This window comes from Pantherophis guttatus, chromosome 7 (genome assembly GCF_059756535.1).
Source record: "Pantherophis guttatus breed Tessera chromosome 7, ASM5975653v1, whole genome shotgun sequence".
Taxonomy (NCBI): Eukaryota; Metazoa; Chordata; class Lepidosauria; order Squamata; family Colubridae; genus Pantherophis; species Pantherophis guttatus.
In genome coordinates, this window is record NC_142069.1 from 69,311,337 (window position 1) to 69,326,165 (window position 14,829).

The window sequence follows — 14,829 nt, forward strand, 5'->3', positions numbered from 1 at the left end:
TACTGTGCAGAGTATAGAGGCTCGTAATGATGGCTCCTGTTAGGAGGTCTTTTTTTAAAAAAAAAAAAAATTAAAGCAATAAAAATAATGACTCTATGATAAATATCTAGTACTTGCAAAGATATTTAGCAGAATATATGGTATAGTCTTAACTGCTGTTTTGCTTCCTAAGCCTTCAATACTATGTAGTCTTCATACAATAAAAGTGAAATAGCATAAAATGGCTACTGATCACAGCACCTGAAAGCAAGTCTGGGAAAACAGAATACATTTCAATTATACAACCTACTTTAAATATGTCTGGAAGAAAGCAGTCTTACAGTGTAATAGAAGCAAGGAAATGGAAACTTCACATTAAAACATTAACAAACAACAAAAACTTGGCACAAAGTCAAACTTCTAATGTGCAGTTATCCAATCTTATCCCAAGCTTGGGGGAAAAAACCAGGTCTTCAAAGTTTTACAGAAGGACAGGGGGATGGAGGTCTCCGAAACTTGGGGATCGGGGGCAGAGTGTGCCATAGGACTGCCATGGAAAAGGCACACTTCCTAGCTCCCATCAGATGGCAATATTTAGGAGAAAGGTCTAGGAGCATCTGACCTGATAGGACAGGTAACTGTCCTTAAGGAAAAGCAGTCCTGCAGATAGCCTGAATGTTCCCCCTAAACCTAAATATTCTGCCTATCCTAAATGTTCCCCATATCAAAGTAGAATTCCATGCTACTTCTGATCCAAATCAACTTTGTATTTTCACTTTGATAATTTATTAATGGCTGTTATGGTTAAAGGTCAGCCTTTTGACAAACTCATGAAGAGTCCCATTTGCTGAGAGATGCTACCAGCAATAGTAAATATGTTCAACACCATCCCAGGAGTCTTTGCTTATATATTAATCATGTGCAAAGCTACTTTGTCTCCTTGAAGAAATAAAGCCACTCCAAAGAAAAGAGGGTATAAAGATTTTGTCAGCTGCCATAATAAAAGGATCTTCTGCAAAGTATGAAGGACAAAGAAAGAGAGAAAATGTATACAATATGGAATTAAACATCCTTTCCCCCTCAAAGTAGCTTTTTTCTAAAAGGAAAAGCAAAAAGGCAGACTTTATTAAGCATCCTGATGAGAAACATTTAATTAAAGAAAAGCAATTCATATGAACCTACCAGATATACATATTTAAAAGACAATAAAACATTTTATATATTGATACATATATTTATATATATATATATTTAATGTTGTAACTTGTGGTGGTGGGCGGCAAACAAATTTAATAAAATAATCACATCACACTCATGTCAGAAGCACCGAGGCGCTTCTAGGTTAAAAGGATTAGCCGGTGACACTGCCGTTGCTCAGGGGATGCCCAGTTGAGGGATCCTTTCATGTCCCTGGCACGAGCTGGAGCAAATGATGGGAGCTCACCCTGCCCTACGGGTCTCAAACACAGGCTTGCTACTTGTCAAGCCAGGGTCCTAACCATGCTGGACTGGACCATAAGCTTGTATTTGCTAAAGTGAAATATCCAATTTGTAAATTAAAGATTTTGGTGCCCATAGCAAACCAGGCAGTGTGACCAACTCCTGAAGGAAGCAGTTATTTCAGAGTAAACAAAATTGCTTCAGACTTTGTGACATCCAGTGTAATCTGAGGAAGCCATTAATTTATCAAGCCATGATGTTTTAAGGATTGTCTCAATCAAAAGGAAACAAACTGAATCCTCTGTTCCAGATTGAATTTATTTTTTAATCAATCCCTTTCTTGTTCAGTGAGGTCTTAATGTTGCCTCCAAAGGGAAATATGAAATAATAAGAACATTTGTTTTGACAGTTACAACTGTTTCTTTAGATTCTAAAGAGAATACTAACTTGTAAAAGAATCTGATTTCCCACACTACCCTTCAGTGAAGTGCCACCATAAAAAATGTAAATTGAATAAAGCTTTGTTACCACTCTCGGCCTCCAGTCTCCTACCAGTAAATATCACTGCTGTCACTACAGACTATTCAGAGAAGGTAATTTGTTTTCCATTGGAGGCTATTAAAAAAATCACATTCATTCATCTCCCTAGATTGTATAAATTAAACCCTTCTGGACCATTATTTCTGTTTGGCTTTTATCCACAGACACATCAACTTATTTTCTTATTTGTCATGCTTCCCTATTTAGTATATTTCCACGTTTTGTGCCCTATTTTATCACCGTGGTGAAGAGAAGCAGTTGTGAAATGAGTGACATGGTTGTTAAGAATGCTGCAACGGGCATAAATGTGAGGATGGTCGTAAGTATGAGGACCAGTCAAAAGTGCGAGGACCAGTCAGAAATTACTTTTCAGCCCTCTGAGTAGTCCCTATGCACATAGCCATGCCCACCCAGTCACATGACCACCAAACCACACCCACCCAGTCACATGACACAAAGCCACACACCCCAAATAAGCCACACCCACAGAACCGGTTGTTTAAAAAATTGAGTCCCACCACTGGTTTCTCACAATCAATATTGGGTTGGGATACAGGCATGTGAAAAAGCAATGCTATCTGTGGCTCCTTCACATTACCACAACTTCCCATATATCTACATTAGCTGCACATGTTAGATTCTAACAGTTAAAATACCAAAAGGAGAACGTCGCTAACTGATAACTCTAGGAATAATTCCTTATTCTTTTTTTCCAATAATTGAAACAACCTTTGATATATATCGTAGATAATGACTTCATTCCAGAAGTTTGGACAAACACATATCAGCCTAATACTAGAAGCAGTGAGATTGTTTAGTCCAAATATTAAAAGAGAATTCTTGTTTTAAGAAAACAGCCATGTTTCACTGTTTTTAATTTAAAAACATTATTTAAAATGTTTTCACTAGGTACAGTAGTTAATATAAAGGCTCATGTAAAATGAACACATGCATGAGTGCGCCCGCACACAAAAATACACTAGAGAAAAAGGTTTTACTTACTTCATAGTAACTTCGAACTGCGTTGCAAAAAGCTTCATCAGCCACAATCTGTGTCTCTCCATTTAGAAATGCCTGGAACCGCTCTTTCACCACTTGTAGTTGCTGTTTGTTCAGCTGAAAGAAGAAGAATATTGTTAGCAAATTCACATATTTCTCTTTATTCCTATTTATTTATTTATTTTATTTTATTTATAAAATGTATTGCCTTGTCCCCCATGTCTGGGCGGCTTACAGCTAAAACATAAAAAGTTTAAACCAAAGACACATGGGGAGAGCGGGGGTGGATTGGGGAGGGAGGTGGGATCTGTTATTACTCAATCAACCACCTCCACTGCACTGTTCCCCCACTGGGGTCTCAAGCCGACAGGCACGTCTTTAAGCCCTCGTGAAAACATAGGAGGGTTGGGCCCAACCTCACATTGGGGGGGGGGGCAAGATGTTCAAGACGGCAGGAGTAACACCAGAGAAGGGCCTCCTCCTGGACTCTACCAGCCAGAATAATTAAGCTGATGGGTCCCGCAGCATGCTGGACCTAGTGGTACAAGCCAATCCCAGTGGGGTGAGATGATCCCTCAAGTAACCTGAGCCCATGCCATGAAAGACTTTAAAGGTGATCACAAACACCTTGAATTGCACCCAGAATCAGAGTGGTAATCAATGCCGCTCGCAGAACAGTGGTGTTACAGGGGCCATTCTTGGAGCCCCCCCAAACTACCCAAGCTGCTACACTCTGCACCAGCTGTAGCTTTTGAATGCTTTTCAAGGTAGTCCCATGTAGAGTGCATTACAGTAATACAGTTATGAAATGACTAGGGACTGAACAACTGAGCACAGGGAATCCTGGTTCAGGAAAGGCTGCAATTGGCACATAACACAAAGTTGTACAAAGGCTCTCTTCGCCGTGACTGCCACGTGTTCCTTGAACAGGAGTCACAAGTCCAGAAGAATCTCCAACTTGCAGACCGGGTCTTTCTGCGGCAGTGCCAACCCATCCAGAATCAAAGATAAAGTTCTGGATCTCAGAGCCTGTGTACTCCAGCCATTCGGTCTTACCAGGGTTCAGTCAAAGCCTGCTGTCCCCCATCCAGGCCCCCACAGTCTCCAGGTACTGCAAAAGGACAGCCACAGCATCACTTGGGTCACCAAGAGTGGAAATATAGAGTTGAGTGTCATCAGCATATAATATATAGCTCAACCCATGGTGACGGATGATCTCACACAGTGGTTTCATATAGATGTTGAAAAGGAGTGGAGAAAGTACCAAGCCTGGCGGTACACCACAGAATAGCAGCCTCGGGCTGGATCTGTCATTCCCTATCAATACTGATTGGTAGCTGCCAGAGAGAAAGGAAGCTAATCAGCCCAGAACTGTGCCACCCAGCCCCAGCCCCAGTAGTCTACCCAAAAGGATACCATGGTTGATGGGATCAAAAGCCACTAAGAGGTAAAGGAGAGCGAGGATGATTGCACTACCCCCATCTCGCTCTTGCCAGAGATCATCGATAAGCACAACCAATGCCGTTTTCGTCCCATAACCAGGTCTGAATCCAGGTTGAAAAGGGTCCAAATAACACGTTTCATTTATGACCCTCAGCAGCTGCCAGACCACCACCTTTATAAAATTGCAATAACATTTTCCTTCTTTCCAAGTTTGCTCTTTTATTGTTTGTTTAATGTTTATTTGTCAAACAAAAATTACAAATTCGAGCAAGCAAAATGAAAAAAGTTAAAATGTGACACCGACAATAGACACATTAGTTCACTTATGCAGAAGCCCTTAAGGACCTCTTAAATATGGGGTGAGGTTTACAGAGGTTAAGTTAGAATTAAAACTATGAAAGTTACTGGCTGAGAAAACTGAATCGGGTCGAATATTCCAAACTTTGACAATTCTATTACAAAAATAGAATTTTTTTTACAATCAATCTTCATTCACATTACAAGTATTTCTCAACTTATGACTATTTGTTCAGTGACCAAAATTACAATGGGCTGATGAAAGATCAGATATATGGCCATTCCAGCAACCCCATGGTCATGTCATTAAAATTTGGCTGTTTGGCAACCGGCTTACAATTATGACTGCACCCACCATCATGTGGTCACTATTTGTGACCTACCCTGCTGGTTTCCCCATAAAATCAATAGGAAAGCTGGCAGCGAAGGTTGCAAGTGGCTAGGATATGTGTCCAAAGCTAAGTGATGCAATTTTAAAGTACAATCGCATTGCTTAGCAATGGCAATCCCCATAGTTCTGGTTGCTGTTGTTAACTGAATCCCATGGTTGTTAAGGAAGGCAACTTCCTGCTGGCTTCCTACAACCAGGTTACAAACCCAGAGGGCCAGAAGGTAGATAAGCAGTTGCTGCTGAGAAGAGGACACAAGGTGGTATGTGAAGATGCAAGGAAGGGACGGTGAGGGTTGGGGAAGGTTGCATAGGGATGCAGAAGGTGTGAGGGACATGTGATGAGGTTTGGGCAGGGTATATGGGGATACATGAATGGCCAGCACAGTGCAAATGTAAAGGGATTAGGGGAGGATGTTCAGGTGGGTAGATCTTCAAGGGCATATACAGCTAGAGAGCTAAAAGAAAACCTATCCTTTTTTCCCCCTTCTACGGTCCTCATCCATGACAGAGAGACTTTTGACTCTTCAGAACAGATGTGGGGCACCTATGGCCTATAAAAAGCATAAAGAACTTGATTCATTCATTTGATCTATATCAATGGCAGCAGGTCATCCAGAACTGAGAAATCATATAACTTTCCACCAAAATCCAGATAAAAATGTGTATTCTTATAAATATTAGCTATTGACCAGCAACCAGAATCGTATTTCTGCTTAGTCTAGATACTAAGATAGAAGAGTTTGTGTGGTGAAAGTATTGCTTTCTGTTCAGTAAAATGAAAACTAAAATTAAAATATCATGGTTATAATCAGGGTAAAGCACTGTACTATATTTTTTACATTAATCCCTATTGTTGTTAGTTGCGAAGTTGTGTCCAACCCATCACGAACCCATGGACAACGTTCCTCCAGGCCTTCCTGTCCTCTACCATCCCCTGGAATCCCTATTATAAACAGGATAATGTATGTTTTAATTGCTGCATGGAATCTACAATTTCACTGCATAAATGTTTCATTACAATGCTACAAGTTCATTGAATAAATATTTCCAAGTTTCTTGAACCAGATGGCCCAAAGGAACTGCTGCTAAAATGGCAGCAAAATTTTTAATCAGTCTATATTTTTTGGGGGGGGGGGAGTGTCTGTCATTTTGGATCTGGTCATTAAAATATTTTTCTGACGTTTAGCGCATCAGAAATAAACCATGACAAATTAATGCTAAACCTTCTGTCCATTTCCTCTAAAATGTGAATAGCTCAGATTAAACAAGGACAATATTTTTCTTTCGAAAATCAAACAGCACTGTTTGCTGATGGAAATTCATTACTGTTTGTCATATTACCGGTATGTTAAACAGATTCATTGTTCCCAGAAATGCTTTATGATTAGATATTGTCACCTGTTTGGCTTACCTATTAGCTTAATCATTTACTTTTTCACATTAAAATCTTAAGAACTAGCTACAGCATTGGCCTTTTCCATCCAGTAGTGTAGGCAACAAAACAATCCATGTTGACCGTTAAACAATTTTATCAAACAATCATTTGTTGCTTTTATTCATCTTCTAAAATATAGAACAATATTTCTCACTTTGGCAACTTTAAGATGTGTGGAGTTGAACTCTCAGGATTCTCTGCCAGTCGTGCACTTTAAATTACTCAAAATTATGAAATTAAAAACTTACAAAAATTTTATATGCTAAAACACTGTTTTTCAAACTTGGCAACTTAAAGATGTGTCAGTTTTAGCTGTCAGACTTGAAAATGGAGTTGAAGTCCATACATTCTAAAGTTGCTAAACCTGAAAAACACTGTACTAAAGTACTGCTCTATATTGGAGACATATCTACTAATTTTTATTTTACTCCAGGAAAAAACCAGGAGCTAAATATATATTTTCTTGCATAAATCAGTCTATAAATCTTTGCAGTTTCTTCAGATACATCTTTTTTTAAATAAATAAATGAACAAACAAACAAGCAAACAATACAATTCCCTCCATTGGCCTATTCAAATATTTGTTGGCAACAAATATTGTTGCCAAATTATAATTTTTAGTGTGACAGAAGGTGAAACAATTAAATTTACTGTGATTAATATTAACTATATTTAATCCATTTAATATACGCTTAATTAATCAAAATTATATCTTCCAGTAAGCTTACTTTGTCCTGTGAAGCCAAATGCATCACTTAGCCCCCCAAACAATTGTGTATCTCTGTGTTTGCACAGAAGGCCTGTCACATGCAATTTTTCCTTCAATGAAAATAAAGCTCCCTCAGGCGGAGCTAAATACCTCATGGCTTACATGGGCACATTTCTGCAACTTTCTTGGCATAATTCAGAAGTCATTTTCTACTGCCTTCATCATGGATGTGGTTTTTTGTTTTGTCTCTTCCCACATAGTCCCCATTCAAGGACTAACGAGGGCTGTCTCTGCTTAACCAAGGTTTGCTACATGTTTTAAAGGACCTATCCAATATGAAATCCATTAAATTTTAGTTGGCATAGCAGTGAACAGTTTATGAACGTATGCCCACAGATTCTTCAGATCATATTAGCTGAGCCCTTCCCCGCACACACATAGCACTTTTCCTCTGCAGTTGAAAATACAAGCTCTCATTAACATAAATGGAGGAGAAGAGGCTTTAGATAGATTCCACCAAAATTTTAAAAATCTCATTGCTTAAATGGATACATCTAATTGCTGAATGGCTTGCAGAACACCTGGCCATCTGCAAAGAAAATGACTCTAATTATTGTTAAAACTGCTCTTCTGTAACCAATGAAAATGAGACATAATCCTTCCCACAGGGTTGTTTTATAATGCTTCTATAAATTGGCATTTAGGTCTCAGAATCAGCTCTGTCACTTAATTTCTTGATCAAGCTCTTCTAGGTTTTCTAGGCCTGACTCCAGTAAAATGGGTTCTCAAGCAGAACATTAAGTTCACAAAAGCACTTTGGAACTCAAATCCCACCTCTGCATTGTTATTCAATTCTTCAACATGATATTACTTTTAATCTGGAGATCAGATTAGTGAGTAGGATGTGCCATTGACTGGGTGGTGATTTCTATGCCATATTATTACTCCTCCTATTCCACTAGCCCATTTCTAATCCAATTCTTCTATGTAATGAATAGAAAAACTATAGAGAAATAATAACCAATGATGCATGCAGGAACAATCAGCTTATATAGACTGAAAAAATGTATGCTTGTTCATGAACTCCTTGCAGCGTACTAAAAAACTTGTTTTCCGGGTTTTAACAGTTTTATTATCTTATAAAATATAAAAATATAAAATCAAATAGTAGGAAACAAAAGGGAGGGAAAGGGGAAGAGAGAAGTGTAGAGAAGAAGGGGAAAAAAAGAGGAAAAAAAGCCATTAATTTCCGACTCCTTCTGGTGCAGTAGAATAAGGCATTAACATCAAACCTCAATTTTTTACTTTTCCATAATAGTATAAACTAGCCATTTCTATATACAACAAATTATCTGTTCAGTATTCTACCAAATCATATTCACTTTAAGAATTTTCTGTATTAGAGTATGAATCCTACTCCAATATTTCTTTGCTTTAACACATGTCCATCATAAATGGTAAAAGATCCCTTCTTTACATTTACATTTTCAACATTCATTGAAATACCTTCATACATTCTGGATAACTTGTCTGGTGTTAACTACCAGCGACACATCATCTTATCGAAATTTTCTTTTAAATAATAATTTAATGTAAAATTTAAACCGTCCACATATTCTTCCATTGTTCAAGCAACACATTATATACAAAATTCCTTGCCCACTGAATCATACAATGTTTTACACATTCGCTTTCCAAATTCAATGTCAATAACATTTTATAAACCTTAGCAATAATATCATCACTACCACACAGTACGATTTCCAATTCATTTTTAGCAATGTCAAACCCATAATTCTTTTAACCTAATTTAAATCTTTCTTTCAATTGCAAGTACGTAGACCAATGGTAGACGCGACCTTCGAATTCTAACTCTTCCTTAGACCTGAGGGTGGGGTCACCAAAATTAAAAGATATTATTTTACCATAGGTCCACCAGTCTGGCTTCGCCAGCATTTCTTTTCTGAAAAAGGCTTCCTGGGGGGGGACTCCCAAAAAGGCATCTTTGTAGAAAACCTTGTTTAAAAAAAAACTTTTTTTTGTTATAAATTCCAGGTCTCAAAAGCATATTTAAAAAAAAATAAAATCAGAAGCATAGCCCTTGGTTTTTTTTATCCACTACGTAACATGAATAGAAATTAATGAGTAAGAAGAAATGTTATATGAAGCTTCTATATAAAATGTTAGTAACAGGTAGGGCTCAATTTACAACCACAATTGGAACAAGACTTTCTCTTGTTAAGAAAGGTGGCTGTATCTGATTTCATGCACTTTTTTTGCCACAACTGTTAAGCAAATCATTGCAGTTAAGTGAGTCATGCCATTGTTAAGCAAATCCGGCTTCCCCAATTGACTTTGCTTGTCAGAATACAGTTTAGAACAAGGATGTCAAACTCGATCATGTCACAGGGCTGGATCGTGTCACATTGCGACATTTTTTGTGTTTGTGGAGCCGGGGTGGACGTGGCCTGCACATGACATATCCGGCCCGCAGGCCGCCAATTTGACAGGCCTGGTTTAGATGGCTGCAAATGGCAATCACATGACCCATGATGCTGCAAGCATTTAAAATGCATGCCAGTTGCCATACACCCAAATTTTGTTCATGTGACCCTGGGAATGCTGAAACCAGTGGTGGGTTGCTCCAGATTCGGCCTGTTTCGGGTGAGCCAGTAATGGTGATGATGTGACATCAGCGAACCGGTTCTCTATGACTGTGAGTTGGGCCCTCCCGCCCGCCCCTGCTTTATACCCACCTTTATTTGTTGTTTTTTTAGCCGGGCTGATAGGCGCAGCAGAGTGGATTACTGCGCCTCAGCTGGGCAGAAATCTAATGCGCTTGCGCGGAGCGCAAGTTTGGCATGCACAAAGACAACCGGTGGTAACACTGGTTGAAACCCACCATTGCCTGAAACAGTCATAAGTGTGAAGAGTCACTTTTTTCAATGCTATTGTAACTTCAAACAGTTGCTAAATGAATAGTTGTAAGTTGAGGGCTACCTGTATGCATAATAATATGGGGCTTGGGGTATGAGGGGGGAAATCAGTTTCACGGTTCTGTTAGCCATGTCCATTCATGCATACTAAATATATAAAACACCATTATTAGTTAGAAAAATGTAACTTGTTGCAGCCCTTCTATGCCTTAAAGGAAATTAGATTTAAACAGCTGAGTCAGTCAGGAATGTAGCCTTGTTCCTTGATATTATGATCCTGTCTGTGCACTGAATACACAATAGGAATGAATATTGCAAACAAAAGCAAGTTAGATGCCTACCAGCTGAAACATGATTTAGCTTCATCCAAACTATAAGTGGAGCTGTCTCATGAATTGACCAGATGACAATTTTAGAAGCAGCCTTAAAATGCTAAGACACAAAAACATAGCTCAAACAATTAAGATCACTGAAGTAACCCATTGGATGAAACTAAGCACACATAAAACTACACAGCACAGGCTAATAGCCTTAATGAACAGTAAAAGCTTCATCCAATGATTTCCTTTCTATTGCTGATGGTTAGCTGTAGGAATCACCAAGGACGTCTAAAATATATCATTATTGGTGGCTACTTGGGGACTGTTAAAACATTTTTTTTATATCGGCAAGGAAGTGTAGATTGGGGCAGAAGCCAGAGTTGGGAACAGAATAGCTATTGTGATTGCTTACACAGAGTATCTCCACCTTCTTAGGATCTTCCCTCCAGTGGTGGCTTGCTCCCGGTTCGGTCCGGTTCTTGCAAACCGGTAGTAATGGCAGCAGGAGACTCTGCCCACCCGTCCCAATGTCATCACTGACGATCTGTGCATGCGCAGAAGCGCGCATGAGCAAAGAGAACGTGCGCACCCTCCCATTGCAAACCGGTGGTAAAGGTAAGTAGAACCCACCCCTGCTTCCCTCCCTTCCCCCCAGCTGTTACCCCAAAGTGCTGCTCACCTGATTTTCCCAGCCACTTCCTATTCGTCCTCCCTCAACTCAGCTGCCACTGCCCCAGTGAACCTTCTGTCCAATTTTCTCAGCCTCCTTTTCTTTGACTCACAACTGCTCACCTTTTCTGCCTAGCACCCTCCCTTCCTCCTCCCTTCTCATCCCAGAATCACACACATAACTGTATTTTTCTTTACAAAAAATTTTGGACTTGTCCATCATGAGAAGAAGAAAAGCTACAATGGAGAGCATGCGGAAAAATATTTCTTCATTTAGATACCGAGAGAAACATGCTTTAAGGTTTTATTACAAACCTTTTATTAACATTACAGGAACATTTATCAAGGTAGAAAGAAAAAACAAGGAAAGGAGCATCCATAGCAGCCATAACTTTATAGAAAAAAAGAACAAGGGAAGTATAAGAAAAAAGAAATATGAATAATTTTAATTGGATATTTGGGGGTTTTGAATCATTTTTCTAAAAGCAAACACTATTAAATTATGAATATACTGCATACTTAAATATTCAATTTATATCCTACCTGTCCACTCAAGCTCAAGCCAAGTTAGAAGACAACAGCCCTGGAGGTAGACTAGGCTGAAAATAACTGGTTCAGAATCACCCAATGAGTTCCTGTGACTGAGAGTGGATTTAACCTTGGTCTTCCCCCCCAACCCAATCCAATAATTAGTATACAACGTTGTGATTATATTTATAGCTAACAATTTATTTTATTTTTATGCCACCAGATTTCTTTGATTTGTATTTGAAGACTGGTATTTTTTTTAGAATTATATGTAGACAACATGGCTGCTACAGTCAGCTGTTTCCCTGGAGTAAACGCTTACTCTTGTGCAAACCATAGAATGCTGTCTTAATGTTCTACTGGAAGAATACAGAAAACTAGGTTGGATATATTCCAGATAAGGGTATGATTAAGTAAATGAATGCCAATTTCAGGTGTCCTTTGTCTAATCATTTAAAAACAAATGATTAGCCTTGAGCAAATTTTGCTGTCACACTGGCACACATTCACTATTCTTAACTAAGTCGCAAGGCTCAGAGAGGAAGGTTTAACTGAGAAGAGAGGTGTTTGGTCTAGTAACACACTAGAACCTTCATGGAAGGCAGAAAAACAACAGGCCAAAATAGTTTCCCTTTATTACTGTATGGATAGATTCTACAGCAGATGAAACACAGTTATGATTTAGCACTATGACTGGTCCATCTAATCTAAACTGAAGGAAACAAATTAATGGCAAATGTGAATTGGGAAGACAAATAAACGTACTATATTGGGCTTGTTAAAAAAAATTAGCTCTAACCACAATGTAGAAAAGCTACAGTGCACTGATGATGTTACCTACTTTAGTAATGAAACGTCTGCAAGAAAACAACCAAGTCAAAGAGCACCAAGGACTCCTCATCTCAACCCTGAGTTACAAACATCCTCTATCAGAAAAGCTACTTGTTGCAGGAAAAAATAGTCAGGTCACTCATTTGATTTTCCAGGTTCACAATTTTACTTAAACACCAAGATCTTATGCCTTAGTGACTGCCTATCTAGCTATTTGAAATCTTCAATTTGTAAATCATTAATCCTGACACAAATTTAAGAGTGCTGATTTTTACTTAATACAACATCATCCAGTACCTTTTTGCTATAGTAAAGTGTATTTAATGGCTATAACAGCAAACTTGTTTTTCCAGAATGAAGAGTGTATTTCTTTTATGCTCCAATTATAGCAGTTCTTAACAAATTCTCTACATATCACACTCCCCTGCCTATCCTGCCTTCTTTGACAAGGTAGTACCTAGTAACCATTCTTGATTAATGTGCTACCAAGAGTTAGACCTAGTCCTAATATCAATAACATTAATTAGGTTGTCAAGAGACGAAGTCTAAAAAGTGAACTAAGCTTGTGCAGTGCAATTTCAAACTTTGCTCATTTATTAAGAATTGCAATCAATAATAAATTAGTAAAATTAAGATCAGAACTCATGAAAGACTAATCTTTAGAATAAAAAGAAATAGAAAACAAACAAAAAGACATAAATCCACAAAACCTCAAAACTGTGATAGAATGTACACCTGGAGCAACAATGGAGAGCAATACAGAGCTTTCCCAGAGAGGGGCCTGGATTAAGAGACTGTGCAGCCCCAAACTGGAAGAGGGAAGAAGCTCAGGATAGTTTTACGATATCCCTAGTAAATTAGAAAGTTATAACTTTAGTCTAGCAAAATTCTGTCCATTAGGTATAAGAAAATGAGTGTTAATCTGTTCATTTTAGTGTTTTGGTCTTTTGTTTCCTTTTGGGCCTTTTAATTGTTTCTTTTGACTGGTATGTATGATGTTGTTTATCTCTATATATCTGTTGATGCTTGATTTGTCTGAGTGCCAGGCTTCCAGGAATTCTCTAGTGTTTTTGAACCTGGCTTGGTCTAGAAGGCTCACAGTTTCCCAGTTGAAACAATGATTGTCAAGAGACAATGAAAAAACCAAAACAATAAGACCACAAACCTCCTCATCACCAATCCACATCAAAATGAATAGAGATTAACACCAAGATTAACATTAGACCAACAATCAAGAAGTAAACAATGCCCCAATCAGGGAACTGTGCAACAAGCTAACAGTAAACAGTCCAACCAAAGAACCACCAAGACTACTCCCACCAACAACACTGACAGGGCAAGCCATTACAATATAACATGAGAGCAAACCCCACTCCCTACTGGCACTGATTATGTTACCTTGTTAATGAAAGGTCTGCAAGAAAACAACCAACCTCAGAAGCACCAAAGACCTTTCAATAATTGGTTTATTCATGTAGTAATCATCCTTGCATTTATCTGCTGATTTTGGACAGTCTGTTTCTTAATTATTTGCTTTTGTTTCAACTATTATATGGATAAGTGCTTGTTCTTACTCTTAAACTTACTTTTTAAAAAATTCAAAGGCAGATAACTTCATTACAGAAGTACTATGTTGATAGACCACAGTACTATTTAACACTTATATGAAATTCCTGGAATAATTATTAGAAATTTAGGAGCAAACTATCAAAGCATTCATATGCTAAATTAGGCACTTGATCAAAATGCAGGTTGGATGCATCACACGCAGGCCACGCCTACCCCAACTCCGAGAATGGAAAAAAATGTCACGAAATGTCACATGACAGCAACATGACATGATGAATTTGACACCTGTGAACTAGCAGTTAAGAATTGTTTCCACCCTCAAACCACGCCACTGAAGCAACAGTGAAGTCATGAAGATTCAGAATAGGTGGTTTGTTGGATTATGTTTTAACTACTGAGAAGCCTAAAGACAGAGATAGAACAAAGCAGAAATGGCCTACAGTTTAGGTTCCACTGTGCAAAATATTAGGGCCTTTGAAGATAGAATGAATTGCAAGAAGCCCCAATAGTAGAGACTATATTGAGCTTTGTTGTTTTCCTATCAACATTTCATTACCAGGATAGAGAACGTAATCAATGCATGAAAACAGAGAACATCAAGAATGCAGTGAGAAGAATTCTTAAACTAAATCTGCTCAAATACACATTGGCTGAAGACAGTTCTGCATTTCCTGATAAGAAAAGTAAATTTCTCTCTACATGACATTTCCCAGAATTACTTCAAGACAATTGGAAGTACTTTT

The 14,829-nt window shown here is 38.3% G+C and overlaps 1 protein-coding gene across 11 annotated transcripts in view; it reads right to left on the reverse strand.

The window, feature by feature from the left end:
• The window catches only part of CADPS2 (calcium dependent secretion activator 2), a 370,960-nt gene that overhangs the window by 287,935 nt on the left and 68,196 nt on the right, over positions 1-14,829 (reverse strand). For all 11 annotated transcript variants that reach the window (XM_087874199.1, XM_034431095.3, XM_087874197.1 and 8 more), the window contains exon 2: positions 2,962-3,075. In XM_087874199.1, coding sequence (XP_087730325.1) covers positions 2,962-3,075 — 114 coding nt within the window. The remainder of the gene's footprint in view (positions 1-2,961; positions 3,076-14,829) is intronic.